At 57.4% G+C, this 24,207-nt stretch overlaps 1 protein-coding gene across 1 annotated transcript in view; it reads right to left on the bottom strand.

Annotated features, from left to right (window-relative positions):
* Positions 1–10,187: 10,187 nt before the first annotated feature.
* Positions 10,188–24,207, bottom strand: part of EFCC1 (EF-hand and coiled-coil domain containing 1) — a 29,570-nt gene continuing 15,550 nt past the window's right edge. Inside the window, exons 3-8 of the mRNA XM_070777010.1 lie at positions 19,399–19,556; positions 16,949–17,105; positions 15,636–15,858; positions 14,039–14,179; positions 12,435–12,504; positions 10,188–11,479 (exon numbers count right to left, since the gene is read on the bottom strand). Of these exons, the coding sequence (XP_070633111.1) occupies positions 11,343–11,479; positions 12,435–12,504; positions 14,039–14,179; positions 15,636–15,858; positions 16,949–17,105; positions 19,399–19,556 (886 nt within the window). The 3' untranslated portion in view covers positions 10,188–11,342. The remainder of the gene's footprint in view (positions 11,480–12,434; positions 12,505–14,038; positions 14,180–15,635; positions 15,859–16,948; positions 17,106–19,398; positions 19,557–24,207) is intronic.

The following is a 24,207-nucleotide window of genomic DNA, read 5'->3' as shown; positions in this document are numbered from 1 at the left end:
AGCTGCATCAGCCTCGAGCTAAAAGCAAAGACCTTAGTTGTGTGTGCAGTATATCTATTTCTATAGGACATTTGACTCAGGGGAGTGACTGCAGCTTCCCATCTATGTTAGTGGTATAAAGTTCTCTTTAAAAGAAACGTGTAATTAGCCTCCAATTAAAATAAATAAATTTATATTCAAAAAAAGAAAAAGAAACACATATCTTTAATTCAATTTTATTTTTAACATTATAAAGTATGAATTAAAATCAAGCTGAAATATTACAATTATAAAATCAAAATAATAATATATGCCTTTTATTATGTTGGAGAAAGGCATGGCAATCCACTCTGGTGTTCTTGCCTGGAGAATTCCATGGACAGAGGATCCTGGTGAGCTACAGTCCATGGGGTCACAAAGAGTCAAACAGGACGGGGTGACTAACACGAGCTTTATTGTGTTATACAAATGTCAGCAGTATGAAATATCAAGTTAGTACAGGATTTGCAGAGATGGGAAAACACATACCCGTGGCGGTGGGGAGCAGAGGCGTAACCCCTTGGGGTACAGAAATGCTTGGGAACGGGTGGAAGGGGTTCTGGCAACCAGAGGGATGCAGGAGAGACGCCCAGAGGGGGGCTGCTGGGAGGGGCACCTCTGGCCGTGCCCATGGTCATGGTCAGCGTCAGCCACGGCGAAGCTGAGAATCGGGTCTGTGGCCCCCGGTCAGGGGGGGCCGTTCTAAACCCTCTCAAACTCAGATAGTTGGGGCTCGAAAGGAACACTGAGGCCCAGAGCAGCCAGGCTGCCAGCCGAGGGGCCACTGGACTGCAAGCAGGAGTCACCCGGCCAGGAGGCAGGGAGCCACACCCCCTGCAGCCGATCCTGTTCTCAGAGCAGGTGACGTGGCACCAAGGCCGCGGGCAGAGGTCAAGGGCAAAGGCGGGCGCACTTGACCCCACCGCCCCCAGACCCCCAGGAGCGTCCCTCCCATGCGGGGGGCGTGGGGGGGGGCGGGTGTGCGTCCTGACCTGACCCCCCTGGTCAGGCCCACGCTTTCTCCTCTCGTGCCTCTGAGGTTTCCTTCTTATCTCAACACGGATGGCTTAAAAAATGACAGAAATAAATCGTTTTTGTTGTGGAAAAACCGGACTCTGCGATGAGCAGGAAGATGATAAACGTGGTCCTCAACCCCAATAGCCATCAAGACCGCCTTTCCTTTCCTTCCTGAGTGTAGTCTCACCCACACAGGGCTGGACGGGGCCCTCGTCTTTCATTCGGGGATCCCAGACGTGAAGGGCCCCCGGCCACCCGTATCTCCCCACAACAGGCCTCTGTGGGCTCTGGGCGGGGGCGCCCCTGGGCTTCCTGAGGGGGCTCCCTCTTCCAGAGCTGCCTGGGTGGCCGGCCCGGCTGACCACAGGCTTTTCCTGGGGGGAGACGGGGGCCTTCTGCTCCCTGACCCGTCAGGCTCCCTGCCAGGTCCCCCGCCCGTGCCCACAGAGGCCCCTCTCGGGCTCCTTCCATCTGTGAACGTGCTCATGCCCGCTTTGTCCTGTAAAATCCCCGTGTGTGTGTGTGAGTACATGTGTGTGAGTGCATGCGTGTGTGCACGCGTGTATGTGAGTGTGTGTGCATGCATGTATGAATGCATGTGTGCGCACGTGTGTGCATGTGTGTTTATGTGAGTGTGTTGTGTGTTTGTGTGCATGTGCGTGTGTGTGAGCGTGTGTGAGTGTGAGTGCGTGCGTGTGCATGTGAGTGTGTGTGTGAGTGTGTGTGCGTGAGTGCATGTGTGTGCATGTGTGTGAGGGTGTGTGTGTGTGTGTATGTGTGTGTGCATGCACCGGCCCTGCTACTGCACAAGGGGTTCCTGCTCCTGGAGGAATTCCTAGGGTGGCCCGCACCAGCCCGAAGCCCGACCTGGGGAACCCACTGCGACCTCAGGGCTGGGCCTGTGCTGGGTTCACCAACAGCTGACCCTGCAAGAGCCAGGTGCGCAGGGGCCCGAGGTGCCGCAAATTGCTGTCGCCCCCACCTTCATAGGGCTTCGTGACAGCAGAGAAGAAAACCTGAGCTCTGAACCCAGCCCCTTTCACGGGTTCACGGTCACGGCTCCTGCCCCCTGCCCCCTTCTCCCGACCCTCCCCATGGATGGCAGATGCCTAAAAGCAGCCCTTCTGGAAAGCCCGCCCCGCCCACAACTGCCTACACGTGCTGCGCTCTTCCCGCCTCTTCCACCAGGACACACCCTGCGGGACCTCAAATCATGTTCACGTTTTGTCTGCAACTTAGACAGCATATTAAAAAGCAGAGACATTACTGTGCCAACAAAGGTCTGTCTAGTCAAAGCTATGGTTTTTCCAGTAGTCATGGATGGATGTGAGAGTTGGACTATAAAGAAAGCTGAGCGCTGAAGAATGGATGCTTTTGAACTGTGGTGTTGGGGAAGACTCTTGAGAGTCCCTTGGACTGCAAGGAGATCCAACCAGTCCATCCTAAAGGAATTCAGTTCTGAATATTCACTGGATGGACTGATGTTGAAGCTGGAATTCCACCTTTGGCCATCTGATGCGAAGAGCTGACTCATTGGAAAAGACCCTGATGCTGGGAAAGACTGAAGGTGCGAGGAGAAGGGGACGACAGAGGATGAGATGGCTGGATGGCATCAATGACTCCATGGAGATGAGTTTGGGTAAACTCCAGGAGTTGATGGACAGGGAGGCCTGGTGTGCTGCAGTCCATGGGGTCGCAAAGCGTTGGACACGACTGAGCGACTGAACTGAACTGAACTGAACTGATGAAATGTCTCCTTCCAGGCAGACAGGAACTTCTGAAGGGCAGGGACTCCGTGCTTTAATGCTGTTAAGACACAGCTGCACCTGCATGGCGCAGGTGCAGGAAGCGTCTGTAAGGTTTGCAGACCACCTCTCCTCCCGCTCCGGTCAGTCCGTTTCTCTCTGGACCGCCGTCTCCCAGGCGCCCACTTCTGCCTCTGGCGACAAAGGTCTGACCGCCTCCTCGAGTCTTCAGGTTAAAACCAGGTCCCCCTCTGCAGCACGCCATCACCAGCTCGTGGCCACCGGCAGGTCGGCCTCAGCCCCTCTGCCCGCCGCACGCCTCTCTCCTCCTGTGCCCTCCATCCCAGGGCAGGGCCTCTTCCAGGAAGCCCTCCTGGAACGACTCCCACTGCCAGCAGACCGAGGCACCGCTGTCTGCCGTGCGTCTGCCCCCTCACCCCCCGGGGTAAGTGTCCTGGGCGCTGTTTACAGAGCAGGCGCGGCTGAAACGAGCAGGGCTGTTAGGTGGCTTCAAACCTGGTGGGAGAGCCTTTATGTTTTCACTGCTTCGTAAGGCAGGCTGCGGAAGAAGCCCTTTATCTTGCGGCCAGGACCCTGCCTTATCCCCTGGAGCAGCTTTCCTTCTCCTCTCCAGAGATCAAGATGCTGTGACCCCCAGCTTCTCCGCTCTCACTTTTAGCCTGTGTACCCCACCCCAGAAGCCCTCCTAGAGTCCCAGGGCAATCTTCACCTAAGCCCATTGCACCTGTAACCTGTGCCCACGGATTCGCCGGAACCCTGGCGCATCCTAAGGCCGCCAGAAACCGTAACAGGGGTCCCCCAAGTTGTTTGGCAGGAACCTGGAGTCAGGGACTCCATGGACATGAGTTTGGGTAAACTCGGGGAGTTGGTGATGAACAGGGAGGCCTGGCGCGCTGCATTCCATGGGGTCGCAGAGAGTCGGACACGACTGAGCGACTGAACTGGAGTCGGCTAAGGCTGGTTGGGACCTTAGACCCTCCAACAGGGCTTGCCTGAAGGTCCGCTCAGTGGCCTTTGACATCAGAGGCCCCCAAACCCCGTCCTCCGAAGATGCTAACTACGCCTGAAGAAGCCTGGAGCAAAGTCTTGTCTCCAATCCCAGTTCTCTCCTCCGCGTCTCTGGCTTCAGCGGGTGAATCCCTGCGCCCTTCGCCTTCCCGGAGCCGGTTCCAGACTTGCTCCCCCGCGGCGTCTAAGCATCGCGCTGGGGGCGCGGCGGGGCGCACGCACCTCTACCAATGCGGGTGTGTCGCGGGGCCACGCAGGGCTTCCGCGTCCGGCGAGCTTCGTGCCGGCTCTGCGGCCCGGGGCGGGGGTAGTCTCAGCCCCGCTCTGCCTCAGTTTGCTGGTCTGTAAAATGGGGAGAATGAAGAGTGGGGGCTGGAGCGTGGCCGGCGTGGACCGAGGGCGCTCCCCTCCGGCTCAGCAGACACACCTGGTCGGAACCGTCTCTGCAGGGCAGGTAGGGCTGCCGCCTCCTCTAACTTAGAACAGGCATTTCCTTTTCAAAGTCCTTGACGCAGACTTTTAAAAGGGAGCTGATTCCAAGGAAGCGGTAGAGCCGCTTTGAGTACAGGTGGTGAGCAGACCCCGCGCATCCCCAAGGAGGGGCTGGGGCGAGGCAGCACCCCGCAGCCCAAGCTGCTTGGAGGCTTTGGACTCGCCTTGGCTCCACACTTCAGCGTCGCCATCTGCTGCCCAGAGAGTGAAATACGCGCTGTTTCCTTGGTCTGGGCGGGTGCGTGGGTGGGGGCATTTTCAGGTCAACACACTGGTTTTTGTTGCCAGGAGGTGAGAGAGGGCGTTACTCAGAATGTCCTTCAAAACTTTTTTTTTAAGGAGTCACAGACCATTTGAAGAATCCCAAAGAAGCTTTGCTAGAAAAAGGCAAAAGGAGAGTGGTGGGCGTGGAGGCTGTTTATAAATATCCCTTCCTCCTATTTTTCCTGAAGTCAAAGCTATGGTTTTTCCAGTAGTCATGTATGGATGTGAGAGTTGGACTGTGAAGAAGGCTGAGCACTGAAGAATTGATGCTTTTGAACTGTGGTGTTGGAGAAGACTCTTGAGAGTCCCCTGGACTGCAAGGAGATCCAACCAGTCCATCCTAAAGATCAGTCCTGGGTGTTCATTGGAAGGACTGATGTTGAAGCTGAAACTCCAATACTTTGAACACTTGATGTGAAGAGTTGACTCATTAGAAAAGACCCTGATGCTGAGAAAGATTGAAGGCGGGAGGAGAAAGGGGACGACAGAGGATGAGATGGTTGGGTGGCATCACCGACTCGATGGACATGAGTTTGAGTGAGCTTCGGGAACTGGTGATGGATAGGGAAGCCTGGTGTGCTGTAGTCCATGGGGTCGCAAAGAGTCAGACACACTTAGCGACTGAACTGGGCTGTCCAGCCCCTTCCCGCCTCTGCCCACCCAGGCCAACTTCAGGGCCGGCTGCCAGGGCAGCTGCCCAGGGCCCGCTCCGAGCCGCCCTGTGCTTGGGGGCTGCTGCTCTCTGGCCGCTGTCCTGAAGTTCTCAATGGTGGTACCTTTCACTGTCCTCTCAGTGAAGTCCCGTGGACAGTGGCCCCACCGGCACTCAGGGTGACCTCCCTGAGTCCTGGCGGCCTGCCCCTCCGGCCCCAGGCCCCCAGGCTGCCCTCGGCTGGGCGTCTTGTGTCAGCCAGTGGCTGGTGGCAGGGGACTCTGTCAGGCCTGCTCCTTCCCCAAGCGTGTTGGTGCTCTGGAGTGAGCCTGCAGTCTGCTGAGTGCCCCGGGGGCCCTTGTCCTCCTTCCAGCCTGCTGGTTATCATTGTCAGGCCTCGGACGGTTACTCATACACCTAAACACCCTCCAGAACACTCCCGAATCACCCTGTGAATGGGGCAGCATGGCTTCTCACTAGAAGTGTTTTTGCTAGCTGTTGCACAAAACAGCGTTCCCCAAGCTCACAGCTTAAGCAGTAGTGTGTTCACGTATTCTCTCAGTCCCTGGGGGGTCAGGACCTTGGGAGTGGCTTTGCTGGGCGGGTCCGGTTCCGGATACTGCAGTCAGATCCCGGCCTGAAGACCTGACCTGGGCTGCGGGTCCTGCTTCTGAGGTGTGAGCGGGCTGACGGCTGGAGGCCCTGGTTTCTTGCTGGCTGTTGACCGGGGCACGTCGCCACATGGCCTTTCTCCTAGGGCGCCTGGATGTCCTCCTGGCTCAGGGAGGAAAGCAGTGGCCCAGGCCTCTCACGGCTCATGTCCAGGGTCACACCATCAACACCTCTGTTCTCTGTTAGACCCGAGTGGCTTAGTGTAGCTCACACTCGAAGCAAAGGGAGCTGGCTTTATATCTCAAAGGGAGAGTGTTGAAGACTGTGTGCATTTTACCAGGAAATTTTCAGATTCAAATAGCTGCCTCCGCCAAGAAATTCTACAGCCTTATTGAGAAGCATTGGGAAGGGATTAATTGGTTACTAGAGCTCCCAGGAGCCTCAAGGGAGGAGAAACTTCTGGGTCGGGATCGTGGCTTGAATGTCAGGCCCAGATATCAGGGAGGCTCTGCTTTTGGTGAGGCTTTCCTTGAAACTGCACTTTCCTGCTTCTTCCTTTTTTTTAAAAAAAAAAGAGTATTTATTTGGCTGTGCCAGGTCTTAGGTGGGGCATGTGGGATCCAGTTCCTGGAGCAGGGCTCAAACCCGGGCCCCCTGCATTGGGAGCCTGGAGTCTTAGCCTCTGGATCCCCAGGGAAGTTCCCCACCTTGAGGTTTATGTACAGCAATCTATATATGTGTGACGAAGTTGCTGGTCTTTTTTTAAACAATTATTTGCTTTTGGCCCTGCTGGGTCTCTGTTGCTTTTGGCCCCTGGGGGCTTTTTCTGTGGAGGATGGGGGCAGCTCTCTAGCTGTTAGGCTGCCCTAGCTGATGGATTCCCCTGCCACCAGCCACGGACTGATGCAAGACGCCCTGGCCCGGGGCAGCCGGCTTCTTGCTGCGGTGACCTCTCTCGTGGAGCACAGGCCGTCGGGCACGTGGGTTCAGCGCCTCAGACTCTGGAGCACTGGCTCAGTAGCTGTGGCGCTCAGGCTTAGTGGCTCTGCTGTGTGCGGAATTTTCCCGGGCCAGGGATCGAATCCGGGTCTCCTACATTGGCAGGCAGATTCTTTACCCCTGAGCCACCGAGGAAGCCATGTTGCCGTCTCTTAATTTCAAACACATTTTAACTTCCCTGCATTTTTACTCCCCTTCCCTCGTAACGACTGTGGTGTTTCTGACAGCACGTCTGACATCTTTTGTGTATCCCTTGACTGCTTACTGCGGGTGTCGATTTCGCTCCTTCTGTCTTGCAGTCTGCGGGTGTCGATTTCGCTCCTTCTGTCTTGCGGTCTGCGGGTGTCGATCTCACCCCTTCTGTCTTGCAGTCTGCGGGTGTCGGTTTCGCTCCTTCTGTCTTGCAGTCTGTCGATGTCGCTGGGTGTCGATCTCGCTCCTTCTGTCTTGCAGTCTGCGGGTGTCGATCTCGCCCCTTCTGTCTTGCAGTCTGCGGGTGTCGATCTCGCCCCTTCTGTCTTGCAGTCTGCGGGTGTCGGTTTCCTCCTTCTGTCTTGCGGTCTGCGGGTGTCGATCTCCCCCCTTCTGTCTTGCGGTCTGCGGGGCCGACTAGCTCTGTCTGGGGTTGCCTTGCTGCCGTTAGTGGGTACTTGCTTCTCCAGTGAGTGTTTTCCTTTCATAAATTTCGTGTTTCTGGTTGTAGCCTCTTTTTTTTTTTTTTTTTTGCTTAGAGAAGTCTCTGGAACATCTCTTATAAAGCTGGTTTGGTGGTGCTGTAAAGCTCTCGATCTCTCCATCATATCTGAGTGAGTCTTGCCAGGGAAAGTATTCTTGGGTGGGTGTAGGTTTTTCCCTTTCATCATTTAAATATATTGAGCCCCTCCCTTCTGGCCTGCAGGTTCTGCTGAGAAGCCAGCCACTGTATGTAGCTTTTTGCTGTGCGTGCGTGTGTGTGCGTGTGTGTGTGTGTGTTTTGTCTCATCATGTGGCGTGAGGGGTCCCAGTTCTCCACCCCAGGGTCAAACCCACGCCCCCTGCAGTGCGAACCGCTGGGCCACCAGGGACGTCCCTCGCTTGCTCTTCATCTTTGGTGTTTGCCATTTTACTTACGTGTGTCTTGGTCCTTCTGGGGGCTGCTCCCCTTGGATTCTCTGTGCTTCCAGCACCTGAGTGTCCCCTTGCTTTCCCAGGTTACGGGAGTTTTCAGCTACAATGTCTTCAAATAAATTCTCTGTCCCTTTTCTTTCTTTTCTGCTGCTGCTAAGTCACTTCAGTCGTGTCCGACTCTGTGCGACCCCATAGATGGCAGCCCACCAGGCTCCCCCGTCCCTGGGACTCTCCAGGCAAGAACACTGGAGTGGGGTGGCATTTCCTTCTCCAATGCATGAAAGTGAAAAGTGAAAGTGAAGTCGCTTAGTCGTGTCTGACTCTTCGCGACCCCGTGGACTGCAGCCTACCAGGCTCCTCCTCCCATGGGATTTTCCAGGCAAGAGTACTGGAGTGGGGTGCCATCTTTTCTGCTAGGACCCTATAATGCTACGTGAGTACTCTTGATGCTATCACAGAGATCTCTGGAACTGTCCTGTTTCTCTTTTTTCTCTTCAGCTTCAGGGATTTCCACTTCTGTCTGCCCGTTCACTGACCCACCTCTTTGCATCATTTATTCTGCTGTTGATTCCTTCTGGTGTCTTTTTTAAATATGCAGTTACTACATTTTTCATCTCTGCTTGGGGGTTCTTTTACATTTTCTAACTAACTCTCACTCTGTTTATCGCTTCTTCTCCTGAGTGCTTTGATCCTCTTCATGATCACCACCTTGAGCTCTTTCTCGGGTAGATGGCCTGTTTCCGCTTCGCTTGGCTCTCCTGGGGCTGTATCTTCTCTTGGTGGGGAAATCGGGAGTGGCTCGTTGTGTTTTTCGTTCGTTTTTGTTCTGATTGTGCTGGGTCTCTGTGGCGGTCTCTGGGCTTCTCTAGCTGTGTCTCACGGGCTCAGTTGCCCAACCCGGTTCTGATCCTGCACTGGAAGGCAGATTCTCACCCCTGGGCCATCGGGGAAGTCCGACCTGGGATTTCATCCCGTTCCTTTGTTGTGAATGTGCTCCTCTGGCACCTCATTTGCCTAATTAGCTCTTTTTGCTGTCTTGTAGGTCGGTTGTCAGCCGACCTTGGCGACGTGGCCTTTCGTAGGAGGAGGGCTGTGTGCTCTCCTCCGGCCACGGTGTGCACTGCAGGGGTGCCCGTACGTGCCCGCTCGGCCCCTCTGCTGTGCCAAGCGGACTACTGTGAGCAGCCTGGGGTGTGTGGCTAGCCCCCGGTCCAGTTGGCCACCTTTTTTCTTTTAATAATGTTAGCATTATCTGGTCCCGTGGTTGCCCAGCTACAGGAGACATCTCCCAGCATCCCTTGCAGCCAGGTATGGCCAGTGGGATGAGCTTAGAGGATGTGTGAGCCGGAGTGCCTGAGCCTCCCCTCCCTGTCTCCTCCTTCCCGGGGGCCGGAGGGCCGATGCGATGCTGGTGATTAGGTTCTGCCAGGGACGACGCCCTAGGGGACGACAGAGCAACACAGCGGAAGGAACCTGGGCCCCTGGGTGGCCACGTGGAACAGAGCTGCTGTGTCGTCCACTCCCCTCTGAACCGCTACGGGAGAGAAAGTTCTGTCTTGTTTGGCCCAGAGTGTTGTGGGAGCTCGTTTATCAAGGGGGCTTAGCCTGTGCTGTAACTGATCAGACCCCAAGCCCTGGGGTCCCTAATCAGAGACAGCTGGCCGAGGTAGGAAGTGTGTGCGACATGGGCTCAGGAAGCGGGCTCAGCCCAGGAAGCAGGCTCAGCCCAGGCGTGGGTGCTGATTGCTGTGAGGTGCCAGGTAGTCCCTCAGCCTCTCTGGGCACCTCTGCATGCTAGGCCGTCTCATAAACTTGCCTCCAATGAGATGAGGGCTGTACGAGCGACGATGCACCTTTGCTTGTCAGGCAGAGGTGAGAGAAGATTTTTATTAGGAAGCTCCTGAGGGTGAGCCTTAGTGTGGTTGGAGTCTACAGGAGTCCTGCCCGCCTGCTGTCCGCTGATTCCAGGGAGCCAGAGCAGGGCCGGGGGTGCTTCAGGAATGTCTTTTCTGGTCCTGTTTATTATCACTATTATTATTTTTTAAATATGTATTTCTCTGCTTGCCTTGGGTCTTAGTGGCAGCACGCAGGGTCTTCATCGCATCACGTGGGCTCTTTGGCTGTGGTTTATGAACTCACTGGTTTGCGGCTCGTGGGCTTAGCTGTGGCATGTGGGATCTAGTTCCCCAACCAGGGATGGAACCCACATCCCCTGCATTGGAAAGCGAATTCTTAACCACTGGACCACCAGGGAAGGCCCTGCCGCTTTTATTTTTCGTTAACACACAGTAAAGCTGAGTTTTTGGAGAGGCACGCCCACTTCCATGGATCTTACTACACATGTGGACTCCTGCGGCCCCACGCGTGGCTGCGGGTCACCCTCCAGCCCTCCCTGTGGCCCTGCCCGGGACTGCCTGCTGGGCCCCTGGTCCTCCTTTCCCCGTGGCCCCTCTTCTGTGTCCCCCAGGTGACCCCTTGCTCCCAAGTCCTGCATCCTCCCGTCTGCTACCCTCCCCCTTACCTCCGGGAGGCAGGTCAGAACCCCCCCAAGGCGCCCGTTGCCTGGGAGACGAGTCATCAGGGCCCCATCCCCGATGGGCGCCTGCCCTCGCCCTGCCCTCTGCAGGGCTCCGTCCTCCTAGGCTCGGACTGCCCCCCTCGTCTGGACTCTCAGAACCCTCGTCTGCCGCGTTTAGCACGGCAGTGCTCACCAGTGTGTCTTTCTCCCCTACAAGGGTTTAAGGTTGATGGGACTGGGCAGCTTGTCTGGCTCCTGCCTGTGACCCGCGGGGCTCAGTACCTACTGGGGGCTCAGGAAAGAGGGGCTCTGGGGTCTGTACTCATGGGGCGCTTTACGGCAGCACACTTGGGCGCTCCCTGTTCCCTTGCATTAAATGCCCTTCCCCCGTCTCTTCCCATCTAAATCTAACCGCTCTTCTAGAGCTAGTTCAAGGTCACCTCCACCAGGAAGCCTGCTGTGATCACTGTCTCCTCCCTGGGAGTTCCCCCAGCCCCATGTCCAGCCTTCAGCACTTCCAGGGCATGGGTAGTGTCCTGAGTGGAGTGCGGGGCACCAGGTCCCTGGAGCAGTCACGCCGTGTGGACGAAGAGGACACCGCTGGGAAGGGAAGAGATCCTGGGAGCCCAGGGAAGGGATTCTGGACTGAACCGGGCAGAAAAGCAGGCACCTCGACTCCAAGGGCAGGGGGCTGGCAGCGGGTACAGGCTGATCCAGCAACCGTCGGCAGCGTGCATGCTGGCAGCAGGAATGTAGGCCAGGAATGAGGAGCCCAGGGAAGGCGTGGCTGCCAGGCTCTGCGCTTGAACCGGTGTCAGAAGGAGCTGGTGACCCCAGGGTTCTGAGGATGTGATGGTGGCCAGGCTGCCCACAGGCCGGGCCAGCAACCTCAGCCGGAGATGGGGAAGGAGTGGGTAAGGGCCGGGGCTGTGGAGGCAGGGGCCGAGGGCTCTCTACGCAGGAGCTCACAGCCAGCCAAAGCTCGGTGCAGGGCTTCCAGCACGGCCAAGGGGCCAGACGGCCCGTCTGGAGAGAGAGCGGGCAGCAGCGGGTCATCCTGTTCCCCGTGGCCTGCAGGCCTGCCCGCCCTCCCCCCAGGCCCTCCCCAGCCTGGCCACCCTCTCCCTCTGAGGACCCCGGGGAAGGCAGCTTCTACTGCCCAGTTTCTGAACTCCTCCTTGATGCCCGGGCCAGTCAGGGCACTGGATGCACCCGAGCCCTGCCCAGCAGTGCCCGGTGAGGCCAGTGAGCACAGGCTCATCACCAGTAAGCCTCCCCTCCTGATTTCACCGGGCACAAGCTGGCCCTGATGAAATTGTGCTGCCCTGAACTTTGAACAACGGGGCCACGTGGCCTGGTGCTTAAGGGAGAGGCCTGAGGTCTAAGTCGGCTGACCCTTGGCCCCTTGGTGCCTCAGTCTCCCCATCTGTGGAATGGGTGTGATAATAGTCTTTCCTCCACAGCAAGCCCAGGGCTAAACCGGCAGTAGGGAGCTGCCTGGCTTCCTCGGAGTCTGGCCACACTGGCTTTTATTTGGCCTTTTCCCTGAAGTGTCCACTCCCTGTTCTTCTCAAATAGCACCTTCAACTCCCTGAAGCCTGTTCCTGACTGTAGCCTTTGCAGGTGGGCTGGGCAGGACTGTGTGTGAGTCGCTCAGTCGTGTCTGACTCTTTGCGACCCCACGGACTGTAGTCCGCCAGGCTTCTCTGTTCATAGAATTCTCCAGGCAAGAATTCTGGAGTGGATTGCCATTCCCTTCTCCAGAGGAACTTCCCAACCCAGGGACTGAACCCTCATCTCCTGCCTCACAGGCAGATTCTTTATTGTTTGAGCTACAGGGAAGTCTCCTGACTGTACCCTTTGTAAGTGGGCTGGGCAGGAATGAGGCAGCATCTTGCAGGCAAGACACTCAGGACAGAGGAGCTGGGTCAGGATGCTGCCCAGGCCTTGGAAGATGGGTCAGGGAGTGGGGCTCACCTACCGTGTGCGGGGTCCCTGCAAGCATCCAGCGTGCTCAGCAAAATCTTCCCCAGGGCTTTTTTCGATATGTTCTTAAAAAAAGAAATGAGACAGGGCTGGAGTGGCCATGGTTGCTAAATCTTCAAGCAATGGGTGGGACTTTGTGGCCCCTACAGGCTTCTGTGTGGCTCCCTGGGGGAAGGTACAGTCCATTCCCTGAGCCCCCCCCCCCCAACCTCAGTCCATGGTCCTTTCCTGGCCCCCATCCCTGTGATGAATGCACTGCCCAGACTCTTGGTGGGTACTGAAGCAGGGTTCAGGACCCATTTAATCCAAGATCATGTACTGACAGACCATTGTCCCTGCGCCCAAGGAGGCACTTGGGAAATGACTGTGAAGAAGAGCATTTTGATGTGTTAGCTCCTTTAATCCTTGCAACAGCTTGTTTTATTCTCATTTTAACCAGTGAAAAAGCAGTGCTGAGAAAATGAGAACTCTGCCTGAAGCCACCAGCTGGGAGGTGGAGGAACTGGTGTTGCCCCAGGCTTCCCAGCCCAGAGCTGTGCCCACGGTCCTGGGCTGCCACTCAGCACCCTCCCAGACTGAGCCCCATCAGGCTGGGCCTCAGTGCCCTGTGTCCTGGGCAGCCTGATGTGCAGGCAAGGGCCCACTTCCAACCCTGCAGACCTGGGTTCAAATCCCACATCCATCTCATAGTGGCTGTGCCATCCTGACTGAGTTTGTGTCTCTTAAGAGAACTTTTTAAATGCTTTGCTGATGCCATTTAGGAATATGGACTTCTGGGTTTTGAGTTTTTAACTTGAGCACTTTGTCAAAGAGTCACAATACTTTGCCTTCAGATTCTGTTGGGTACTCTATATAGATAAACGCGATACACAATTATTGATCGCTTTATTTCATCCTTTCTGGTCTTTGTACCCCTTCCTTTTCTTGTCTTATTGCATTGGCTAGAATCCATACGTGGAACAAGCAGAGATGACAGGCATGCTTATCTGGATTCCGATTTTTAGAAGGATTCCTTCTAACATTTCACCAGTAAGTGTGAGGTTTGTGAGAGGTAGTCGGCTGAGACTTTATCTGTTTAAGGATGATATGCACTGTTCTTAACTTGCCAAGAGGTTTTTTTTAATAATAAAAGGAGACTGTTACTGACTTTTCATCTCTTGAGATGAGTACATGGTTTTTCTCCTTTTAACCTTCAGTGTGCTGGTCTGTGTTAATCGATGTTTGATCTTGAACCATCTTTGAATTCCTGGGATAAACCCAACGAATCACCTTGTGTTCCTTTAAACACTGCCGGGTTTGGTTTGCTAATATGCTGTTTACCATTTCTGCATCCATATTTAAGTGTGACATTAGCTTATAATTTTTTCTTATGTGGGTTGTCCTCTGGTTTTGCGATCAAAGTTACATTAGCTTCATAAAATGAATTAGAGAACCTCCCTTCTCTTTCTTTACTTTCCCTGAGCTCTTTCTGTGTCTGGAAGTAGAGGCGATGCCTGCCTATGTGGGGAGAGCTCAGAGTCAGTGCCTGACGCGGGTGGGCTCCACCCCTGCGGGCCCCGCCCAGCCCTGCCCCGGGGATACCAGCTCCCATGAGCCCACCAGGTCGCGGAGCCTCTGCAGGAGCCCCAGCACGTCCTCCAGCTTCTCCTCCAGCAGGGACAGCCGCACCCTCTCCGCCTCCACCATCTGCAGCTCCTGCCGCAGGCTCTCGTTCTCACCCACCTTCCGCTGCAGCTCTGCCTGTGGGGACATCAGGGGCTCAGCAGCCGCCCTGCCACCCTCGGCCCCATGCACACAGCACCACCCCCAGGCAGGGTCCACAGCCTGCCCTGGCCCTCCCACAGGGGTCATCTCCTCTGGCCCCTGGGCCTACAGACAGAACCGCCCTGTCTCCCCAGGGAGGGCGTGGAGGCCCAAAGAAGCTGCACGCCTGGCCCAAGGCCTCTCAGCCAGCCAGGCTGATGTAAGAACATACATGCTTCCTTTTTGGCGGAAGGACTCCATCCTTCCTTCTCTTCTCCATTCATCTGCTTGTCCTTTCTAAATTGTTTTGGTTGCAAGCAGCAAGCTAGTCTGGCCAGCTTGAGCTGAGGAGGAATTCACTGCCAGGCTAGTGGCTTGTCCCCAGAATGGGTCGATGGCTGGAGGATGTTGAGGGCTGGGGGCATGGAGGATGAGGCAGGAGAAGCAGCTGGAGACTCCTGTCTGGGGGCTGCAGCTGAGAACACTCTCCAGCCATCCCCCACCTCCCTCGAGACAGGAACCCCAGGAGAGGGGCCCGACTGGCCCAGCCTCAGTCACCAGTCCAGCCCTGGCCAGGCGGCATGGACGCTGCTGCTCCCTGCAGAATACCAGGGGGAGAGGGTGGCGAGTTGCAGAATGCCACGTGAACACCTGCCTTCTAAAGCAGGGATGGGGGGAGTGAGGCAGCCCCTGCTCCTGACAGCGATGGAGGGAAAGAGAAGCAGCTGAAGGTGTGGCGTCCTTGGGCAGTAGACAGAGTGCAGGGCCTGTGGACTTGGGAGCGCAGCCTGAGGGTCTCAGGAACTGAGCTCCCCACCCTCCTCCCCTCCGCAGCCAGTTCTCCTTGGGGGAGGCGTCTCTCTTCCATTTCATCTGGCTTTGATGGAGCTGCCAATCACGGGGCCCTGCCCACCTACCACAGAGGACTGGTCCAGGTATGGGCACGTGACTGAGGCCGACCATTGGCGTTCTTCCCTGAGCTTTACTGTACGGGGCTCTTATTGTTCCTCTGGGGGTTTTAAGTAGGCTGATGAGAGCCTAAAGCTGCCTGGGGCCCTGCTCTCCCTCACCCTACCACACGGAGAAAGTCCCTCTATAGCAGGGGGAGGTGAGGCCAGCACCCACGAAAAGAACGGAGCAGATGGATGGGGGTAATAGAATCTGAGTCCCTGGATCCAGCTGTGCCTGAAGCTCATCTTAGCTGTTCTTTTGAAACCATGCTCCCAGTTCCATCTGGTAATAAATTCCTGGTTTTTTCCCTTGAGCTGATCTGAGATGGATCCTTTAATGTGCAGCCAAAATATTTTTCATTAGATCTAAATCATTTCCTCTCAGAGCCTTGGTTTACCCATCTGTGAAGGGGGCACAGGACTTGGCTGAGATAGCTCACAGTCCTTCCACCCGTAAGAGACTAGCCACTGGTCTGGCTCCCAGCCTCTGGGGCTCTGCTGACCTCCTCCTCAGGCGTCCTCAGAGTCTTTGCACCACAGCCCCGGGACCCCAGCTGCTCCACCAGCATGGCAACACAGGTCTCCAGCTGCCCCAGGGCGTGGGCATGGTTGGCACCGCCCAAGTGGCTGCAGTAAGTCATGAGCTTCTTGGCCGTCTGGTCATCGCGCCTGCAGTGAAGGAGAGTACTGGCACAGGGGGGGCTGCTTTCCAAAGTCTGTTCCAGCCTGCAGGTGGCGGGAATGCGTTATTACCGAGTCTGTCTCCCCTGAAAGCTAGGTGGGGCCATGGCACCCCCTGCCCACACCCTTCCCCGGTTCCCCATGTCATCAGAGCAAAAGCCAGAGGCCTCGCCCAGTCTGCCCGTTACCTCCCTGAGCTCCTTCCCACTCACCTTCGCTCTTTCTGCTCCAACCACAGCAGCCTCCTCCAGGCCCCTCCCATGTGCCCCAGGGCCTTTGCACCAGCTGTTCCCTCTGCCCGAAAGGCTTTCCCCTCATTTCCTTCAGATCTCTGCTCAAACAGCACCTTCTCAGTGGCCCTCCTAGCATGTCCTGCCCCGTCCTCGTCCTCACGCTTGTCACCACTCAGGAGAACAGAGGCTCCTGGGCGGGGAGTGTTGGGGGAAGCTACCTTGGTTGGTGCTGTTTGCCAGGGGCCCTCAAATTTGCCTGGCATATCATAGGTGCTTCATATGCTTGTTGACTTAACGGGTTGGTGATACAGTGACCCAAGAAAATCGGCAGAACTTTATAATAAAAGAGTCAGCGCTGCCCCCCCACCCAACTCCCATGGAGTGCCTGCCAGGATCGGTCCCCATGGGGGCATTTTATACCCTCAATGGTGAATCCTCACAAATCCTCTGCCAGGCAAGTGTTAGTGCCCCATCTTAGAGACAGGAAGCCTAAGGCTCAGAAGTCAGGTGACTTGACCGGGGTGGGGGGCGGGCTTAAGTGTTGAGAGCAGTGGGTTAGGAAAGGGTCTGACACGTGGCGGGGGTCACACTCGAGCTGTGGGGCAGGTCCGGGGACCCGTGGTCACTGGAGTGAGGATCAGGGGGAATTAAGCCACCAGGAAGTGTGCCCTCGCTCAGCTCATTTCTCCCTGACACTTGCCCAGGGCCATCGGCTCGACCAATGGATCCGGGGACCGAGCGTGAAACAGCAGGGAAGGGACCCAGCCTGGATATGAATCAGGTCAGCCTCCCACGTCCCAGGCCCATCACTGCATAGAGGGCCCCCCCTGTGCTCCCAGGATGACCGTGGGGGCCCGGCCCCCGGTATGCCCGATCCTGGACGTCCTCGCGGGAGCACGTACCCGCTCCCGCAGCCGGAGAGACCAGCCAGCAGTGCTGTGACCTCGGCCGGCAGCCGCTGCGCCTCCTGCCACTTCTCGCGGTCGTCCTCCTCATCAGAGGCGGCCTGGCCCTCGACCGAGCGGAACAGCTGCTCATCCAGCCCTGGAGAAGCACGGGCTGTGGACAGGGACAGAGGCAGGGGAGGAGCCCCCTCTTTGGGGGCCGCCCCCGACTCCCCTTGGGAGCCCTCCCACCTCTGCTCCGCCTAGGCTTAGGGTGGACATGTGAGTCCAACCCAGCAGTCAGAGCGCAGCCGCCTGGCTGCGTGACGGGTGCAGGCAGGGCTGGGGACCCCGCGGGGGCCGGGGCCGGTCGGGCCAAGCCCTGACTCAGACTTCCAGGGAGGAGGGACGCCCCTGCTCCTCCCGCCAGGGCCTGCAGGGGGTGGGTCTGGCTGCTGGGGGTGAGGGCCGCGCCTTCCGCACAGTGAGCCCCGCAGAGGCTGGTGGGCGAGGCCGGTGGGCGAGGCTGGGGGAAAGGGGCTCTGCTGACGTGGGGCTGTGCCGGAAGCCTGCTGGGGCTTGTAGTGAGTTAGCTGAACCAGAACGTTCCCGTGAACTAGAGCGGTCCAGGCCGAATGCACAATGTCCTGATGGGCACGGCCCCCGGCCCCAGAGGACCGCGCACTCAGGGGTGGGCCCGGGCACCTGTGTCTTACGAGGCTCCCGGGTGATCCTGACGGACGGGCAGGTTTGGGCACCCCTGGCCTCGGGTGTCCTGATTTTGGACACCCAGCTGGGTGGCTGCAGGGCCCCTCTGTTTGTTCTCAATAAAAAGTGTTCTAGACCCAGTAGAACCAGAATTGAGGTGACTGGTCAATACTTTTGTAATCATGTTATGGTGTTTCCAGGATTGACAATTTGATTTTCTTCCTGGGAATTTCTTGCTGCTGGGGTCTGTGTGTGTGTGTCTGTGTGTGGTGTGTGTCTGTGTGGTGTGTCTCTCTGTGTGTGTGTGTCTGTGTGTGCGTGGTGTGTGGTGTGTGTCTGTGTGTGTGTCTGTGTGTGTGTGTCTGTGTGTGGTGTGTGTCTGTGTGGTGTGTCTCTGTGTGTGTGTGTGTCTGTGTGTGTGTGGTGTGTGGTGTGTGTCTGTGTGTGTGTGTCTGTGTGGTGTGTGTCTCTGTGTGTGTGTGTGTATCTGTGTGTGTGTGTCTGTGTGTGTGTGTCTGTGTGTGTGTGTCTGTGTGTGTCTCTGTGTGTGTGTGTGTATCTCTGTGTGTGTGTCTGTGTGTGTGTGTCTGTGTGTGTGTGTGGTGTGTGTCTCTGTGTGTGTGTGTGTATCTGTGTGTGTGTGTCTGTGTGTGTGTGTCTCTGTGTGGTGTGTGTCTCTGTGTGTGTGTCTGTGTGTGTGTGTGGTGTGTGTCTCTGTGTGGGTGTGTGTATCTCTGTGTGTGTGTGGTGTGTGTGTGTGTGTATCTCTGTGTGTGTGTCTCTGTGTGGTGTGTGTCTCTGTGTGGTGTGTGTCTCTGTGTGTGTGTGTGTATCTCTGTGTGTGTGTCTGTGTGTGTGTGTCTGTGTGGTGTGTGTCTGTGTGTGTGTGTGTGTCTGTGTGGTGTGTATCTCTGTGTGTGTGTGTATCTCTGTGTGTGTGTCTGTGTGTGTGTGTCTCTGTGTGTGTGTGGTGTGTGTGTATCTCTCTGTGTGTGTCTGTGTGTGTGTGTCTGTGTGTTTGTGTGTTTCCGTCTGTCTCCGTGTGTGTGTCTGTGTCTGTGTGTGTGTCTGTGTGTGTCTGTGTGGTGTGTGTCTGTGTGTGTGTGTATGTATCTCTGTGTGTGTGTCTGTGTGTGTGTGTCTGTGTGGTGTGTCTCTGTGTGTGTGTGTCTGTGTGGTGTGTGTCTCTGTGTGTGTGTGTATCTCTGTGTGTGTGTCTGTGTGTGTGTGTCTGTGTGTGTGTGTGGTGTCACTATAGTCACAGCTGTCCCAGTGCCCGAGGCCAGGGCACTATAGGGCCTCTGGAGTCGTGTGAGAGGCTGGCGCCTGCAGCCTGTCCACGCCTGCCTGTAGCCCAGCCGGGAGAGCCCTGGGGCGCCAGCTCAGACAGCTTCTCTCTGCTTTCCTTGCTCCTGATGCTGCACACCCCGCAGACCCAGGCTCTGACATGATGGGCCTCTCTGTGGCCTTCTCGAGGGGTGACCAGCCAGCCCTGCTTGCATACCTCTGATGACGGGGAGCTTACTCCCTATCCGGCTCCCTGGGCGCCCGACCAACCCCCTGCATGGCGTTGACAGGAGATACGTTTCCGCGCGCTGAGCCAGAGCCCGCCTCCCTGGAACCCAGCCTCCCCCACAGGGCGTCCGCTCTCAGGCCTAGGGGCTGGGGAAGCCCAACCTCAGCAGGTAGAGGGTGGGGCTCTGTCTGGAGGCCGGATGGCGGCATCAGTGCAGACAGGACCCTGGGTGTGCAGGACAAACCTGGGCCCGGGGGTCTGCTCGCTGGGCTGTTGCCGGACCCCCAGGCTCCCTCTGGAGGGGGCTCTGGGCCTCTGGCCTCACCATCCTCGGGTTCGCTGCTCTTGGTGTCGGGCTCTGGGCTGGCTCGTGATGGGCCTGGGAGCTGGGTGCCCTCTGACCTGTGGGGCGGGGGGGAGACACAGGTGTTGAGAGGGCGGGGGCTCCGCTGGTTTCCTGCGGGAGAGTGTGGGGTGTGGGCCCACCCTCCCCACTGCTAAGGCTAAGCTGCCTGTGACACGCCTGCCAAAGCCCGTGGTGGTCTCTGCGGCTGACCCCACCAGCCTGCTACCTGATGGCCAGCATCGCAGAGTCAGCTTTCCACGGAGGACAGTCACCCAGCTTCCCTTGCAGTTAAGACATAGGCTTGTGACGCGATTTTAGCCAATGGGACTAGAGGCAAAACCCTCTGAGGAGCCTCTGTGTCCAGAGGGTGGGGGTCCTGGGTTCCCACCCCAGCCCTGCCAGAGGGACTGGCAGTGGGACTTGGGGCCCCTTTGCAGGTGGATCCCTGGAGCCGATGCCTCCGAGGTCCTCCCAGCTCCCGTTGGGTTCTCGCCCTGTGCCAGTGGGCAGAGGGGCAGGAAGCCATCGGGGGGGACCGGGAGCGCCAACCCTCTGTGTTTAATGAGCCACTAACTCTGATGATGCCCTGCATTCAGCCCCCCAGGACAAGCCAAGGATGGGGAGGTGCTCAGCGGCAATCAGTGTGAGACCCCCTGGATGCGGATTCTTGGTTCTGAGAGAAACTGGAGCTTAGGGCATATCATTTGAGGTCTAACTGGGGAGGGGACAGTCCCTCTCAACTCCAGAGGCTCAGATCACAGCCAGAAGAGAAGACACAGGATCGCTTTCTCACAAAGACTGCTGACCAAGAACGGAATAGGCTTCCTTGGGAGGTGGTGAGCTTCCTGGCAGAGGAGGTGCGTAAACAGTAAGGGGCTTCAATATGTAGAATTTTGAATAGCGTCGGAATGGGCTTCCCTGGTGGCTCAGAGGTAAAGAATCCACCTGCCATGCAGGAGACACAGGTTTGATCCCTGGGTTGGGAAGATCCCCTGTAGGAGGGCATGGCAACCCACTCCAGTGTTCTTGCCTGGAGAATCCCATGGACAGAGGAGCCTGGCGGGCTGCAGTCCACGGGGTCGCAGAGTGGACACGACTGAGCGACTAAACAGCAGCAACAGCAGTGCACAGTATCCAAGTCTTCCACTGTGAGAAACTCCTGTTTTCCCTAAATTATTTAAGGGCTTCAACAAGCAAAATGAGCTGGCGGGGACAGCCCTTATGAACAGTTTCCTAGCAGAGGCTGGCCCACGTTCCCCACATCCCCTCAGACACCGCAGTCTTTGAAGCTGGTTCCAAGGGCGACTTCCTGCATCGACACCGCATCTAATCTCTCAGCATCCCTGCGAGGTGCCAGGCGCTGCTCCGGGGCTGTGAACATGGCCTCCCACCACCCTGCCTGGATGGAGGCAGGGACCGTCCTGACCCCCGTTTCCCAGAGTGGCCGGCCCAGGCCACACGGCTCAGAAGTATAGGAACTGGGTTTACACTCCGGCCCCGCCAGGCGCAGGGGACGCTTGAGCAGTGAGCTCGGAGCCGCCCAGCCCAGCTGCCCAGCCCAGCTGCAGCCCTGGTTAGGGGGCCGCAGGTCACATGCAGCGGAGTCAGCAAGGGGAAGCGGCAGGGGCAGAGCTGGGAGAGAGAGCGCCACAGACCAGGGCACGCTCTGCAGTTTTCCAAGAGGCGAGACACAGCTGCGGAGAAACATGGGGTGTTCCTCTTGTCCAGCAGCTGGCCCTCCCGGCCTGCATGGCTGGCCCCTCTCCACGGGGTCCGTCTGCAGCCGCAGGCCCCTTCGCGTGTCACATGGGCGAGCCGAGCCATCGTCACGTTGGAACAGAGACAGCGAGCCTCCAAGCTCGTTCTCTGCCTGCTCCACGCATGTCCTGTCAGCCACCTGGCTCCCGGGCTGGGCACCTCCAGCCCTCGGCTTCTGGGAGGCGCCCATCCTCCCCAGCACCCTTTCATTCGCTCGTCCTCCACGTCCTGACCCTAAACCTGAGGACCTCATCTCTCTTCCTCATGCGCACTTGCTCTGCGAGGGCTCAGCCAGCACCCCGGCTTCCAAACCTGCCTGCAGCCCTGGCCCCTCAGATCCTGTTTCCTCATGAGCCCCTCCCCTCCGTGGCTGCTGCCTGGTCACCTCCTCCTGGAAGCCCCGTGCAATCCCCAAGGCCTCCGTGTCTTGCATCTGCTCCTCCCGTTCCCCCACTGCCCCAGAGAAGGGTGCCATCTTGGGCCTCCAAGCAGTGGCCATTGGCTTTGGCCACCTGGAGGTCGTATGGAGAGGCCAGCCCAGGGGAGGGGGTAGTCACAGTGAGGCTGTGCACTGCAGCCCGCCAGGCTCCTCTGTCCATGGGATTCTCCAGCAAGAATACTGGAGTGGGTTGCCGTTTCCTCCTCCAGGGGATCTTCCTGACCCAGGGATCAAACTTCGTCTCCTGCATCGGCAGGTGCGTTCTTTACCGCTGAGCCACCAGAGAAGCCCATGCGTGTGCGTCCGGCTGACACAAATGGCATTGCTGACTTTTCCCACCTCAACGGGTTAAGAAGACGCGTCTGTCTGTGTAGTATTCCTCGATGGACTGGCTGCAAACCCTCCCTGCAGTAGCTTGTGGAAAGCTCTGCTGGAATATTCTGGGCCTAGAAACTTGACGGTTCTTGGTCCCGGGACTGGACCACGGGGCCCGTGGTTTAACGAGGGCTTCCCATAAGAACGAGATGCCTGGGGCTGGTCCGGGGAGTGGACCTGGGGGGCAGGCGGAGGTCACCTGTGGCCCCCCTGACTTGCACCTCCGGCTTCCTGGAAGGCGCCAGCCCCAAGGTCACAGAGAGGGGACCTGTGACCGGTGAAGGGCATCTCTCCCCCGAGGCCCAGGCTGTCAGCACTTGCTGTCCTGGCCGTCTTCTGGAAGACAGCTCCGACCCAGTCCCTCTCTCCCTTCGAAATGGTTCAGCGGCTCCTACGGCCGAGAGAAGGGATCCCAGTATCCTTAACACAGCATCCACTGGGGGGCCTCCAAGGCCCAGGCTGGTCTCCGGCTCACTGCTGGTGGTGGCCTTGGGGCACGGACGGCCAGACTCACTGACCCTCTGGTCGGTCGCCCTCTGGATCCTTGATAAGCATTGCCAACACCTTACTGGGTACCGGATCCTGCTCTGTTCTTCCCCCTTAGACATGCACATTTAACTTTAAATTGAAGTCTAGTGAATGTACAGTATTATGCTAGTTCAGGTGTATAGCAAACTGGCTCAGGTGTGTGTGTGTGTAAATATATATATGGAAAGGAATATGAAAAGCCTGGAGAGGAATATGCGTGTGTACACACACACATGCGTTCTTTCTCAGCTTCTTTTCCATCATAGGTCATCACAGGCTATGAGTGCAGCTCCCTGGGCTGTACAGTTGGCCCTTGCTGTTTACCTGTTTTACAGACTGCAGTGAGTGTGCTCTGTGTGTTAATGGAAAAACTCATCTACTCTTCTGGAGAAGGCAGTGGCACCCCACTCCAGTACTCTTGCCTGGAAAATCCCATGGACGGAGGAGCCTGGTGGGCTGCAGTCCATGGGGTCGCTAAGAGTCGGACATGACTGGGCGACTTCACTTTCACTTTTCACTTTTATGCACTGGGGAAAGGACATGGCAGCCCACTCCAGCGTTCTTGCCTGGAGAATCCCACGGACGGGGGAGCCTGGTGGGCTGCTGTCTATGGGGTCACACAGAGTCGGACACTGCTGAAGCGACTTAACAGCAGCAGCAGCAGCATCTACTCTTCTGAGTAGCCCCCTAAGACAGACTTACGCTCATTCCTGACATTTCACAGATGAGCAAACTGAGGTGCAGAGCAGGAGGAGCTTGCGGAGACCCCGCGGCTCCCTTAGCCCGCTGGGTGCAGCCCACCAGGCTGGTCTCCAGCGCCCCCTCTCTTGTCTCGCCTCCCCGCCTGGGCGCCCTGAGCTCCGTGGTCTTCAGCGACTGTTGGTGTTCCCTGGAGGGTCCCAGCACAGGACGGAGCAGCTGAGGCTTGTCGGATGAATGAACGAATGAATGAGGCATGGGTGAATGACACCGTTGGCGGCAGGTCAGGCGATGAGAGGAAGAGCGGGTCAGGTGGGCACAGGCCCCGCACCTGACAGGGTTCCAGCTCCTCCCGTCCCTCTGCTCTTGGATTGTTCCAGAAAGACAGTGAGAAGGGCATCAGCGTTCAGACCCCGGGGCCGTCCCAGGCCTGCGGGTGCGGCTGACCCCCTGCCCGGCCCTCGGAGGACTGGACCCTCCAGGCGAGAGTGAGCAGGACCTCCCCTAACCACGGGCACTTGGGGTCCCTGGCTGAACTGTTGACTAAGGCAGATTTCCGTTCACGGGAAACGTTATCACCCAGAGCGAAAAGCCGGCGTCTCTTGCAAAGATAGGAGGTAACTGGGAAAACACAGGGAGTGACCGCAGAGCCGCCAGCGCAGCTCCGTCTTGTTTTCCGTCCGCCTCTGAGCCAGGCCGTTGCTACTTTGTTGAAAAGAGAGGTTGGCGCTGTTAAGGACAGCTGGAGACGCACCAGATCCGGCCCGGGACCTGAGCCAACAGGGCTGAAAAGGCTGGTGGAGGCCCTCCCTGGCCAGCGACGCCCCTGCCCACGCGGGCCGCTCTCCCTGGGGAGACACAGAGGGGCTGGGGGCGCTCCTGCAGGGAGGCCGGTCGCCCCACAGGAG

The sequence above is a fragment of the Bos indicus genome, chromosome 22, assembly GCF_029378745.1.
Source record: "Bos indicus isolate NIAB-ARS_2022 breed Sahiwal x Tharparkar chromosome 22, NIAB-ARS_B.indTharparkar_mat_pri_1.0, whole genome shotgun sequence".
In the NCBI taxonomy this organism is placed as follows: Eukaryota; Metazoa; Chordata; class Mammalia; order Artiodactyla; family Bovidae; genus Bos; species Bos indicus.
This window is presented reverse-complemented; position numbering and strand designations above follow the sequence as displayed.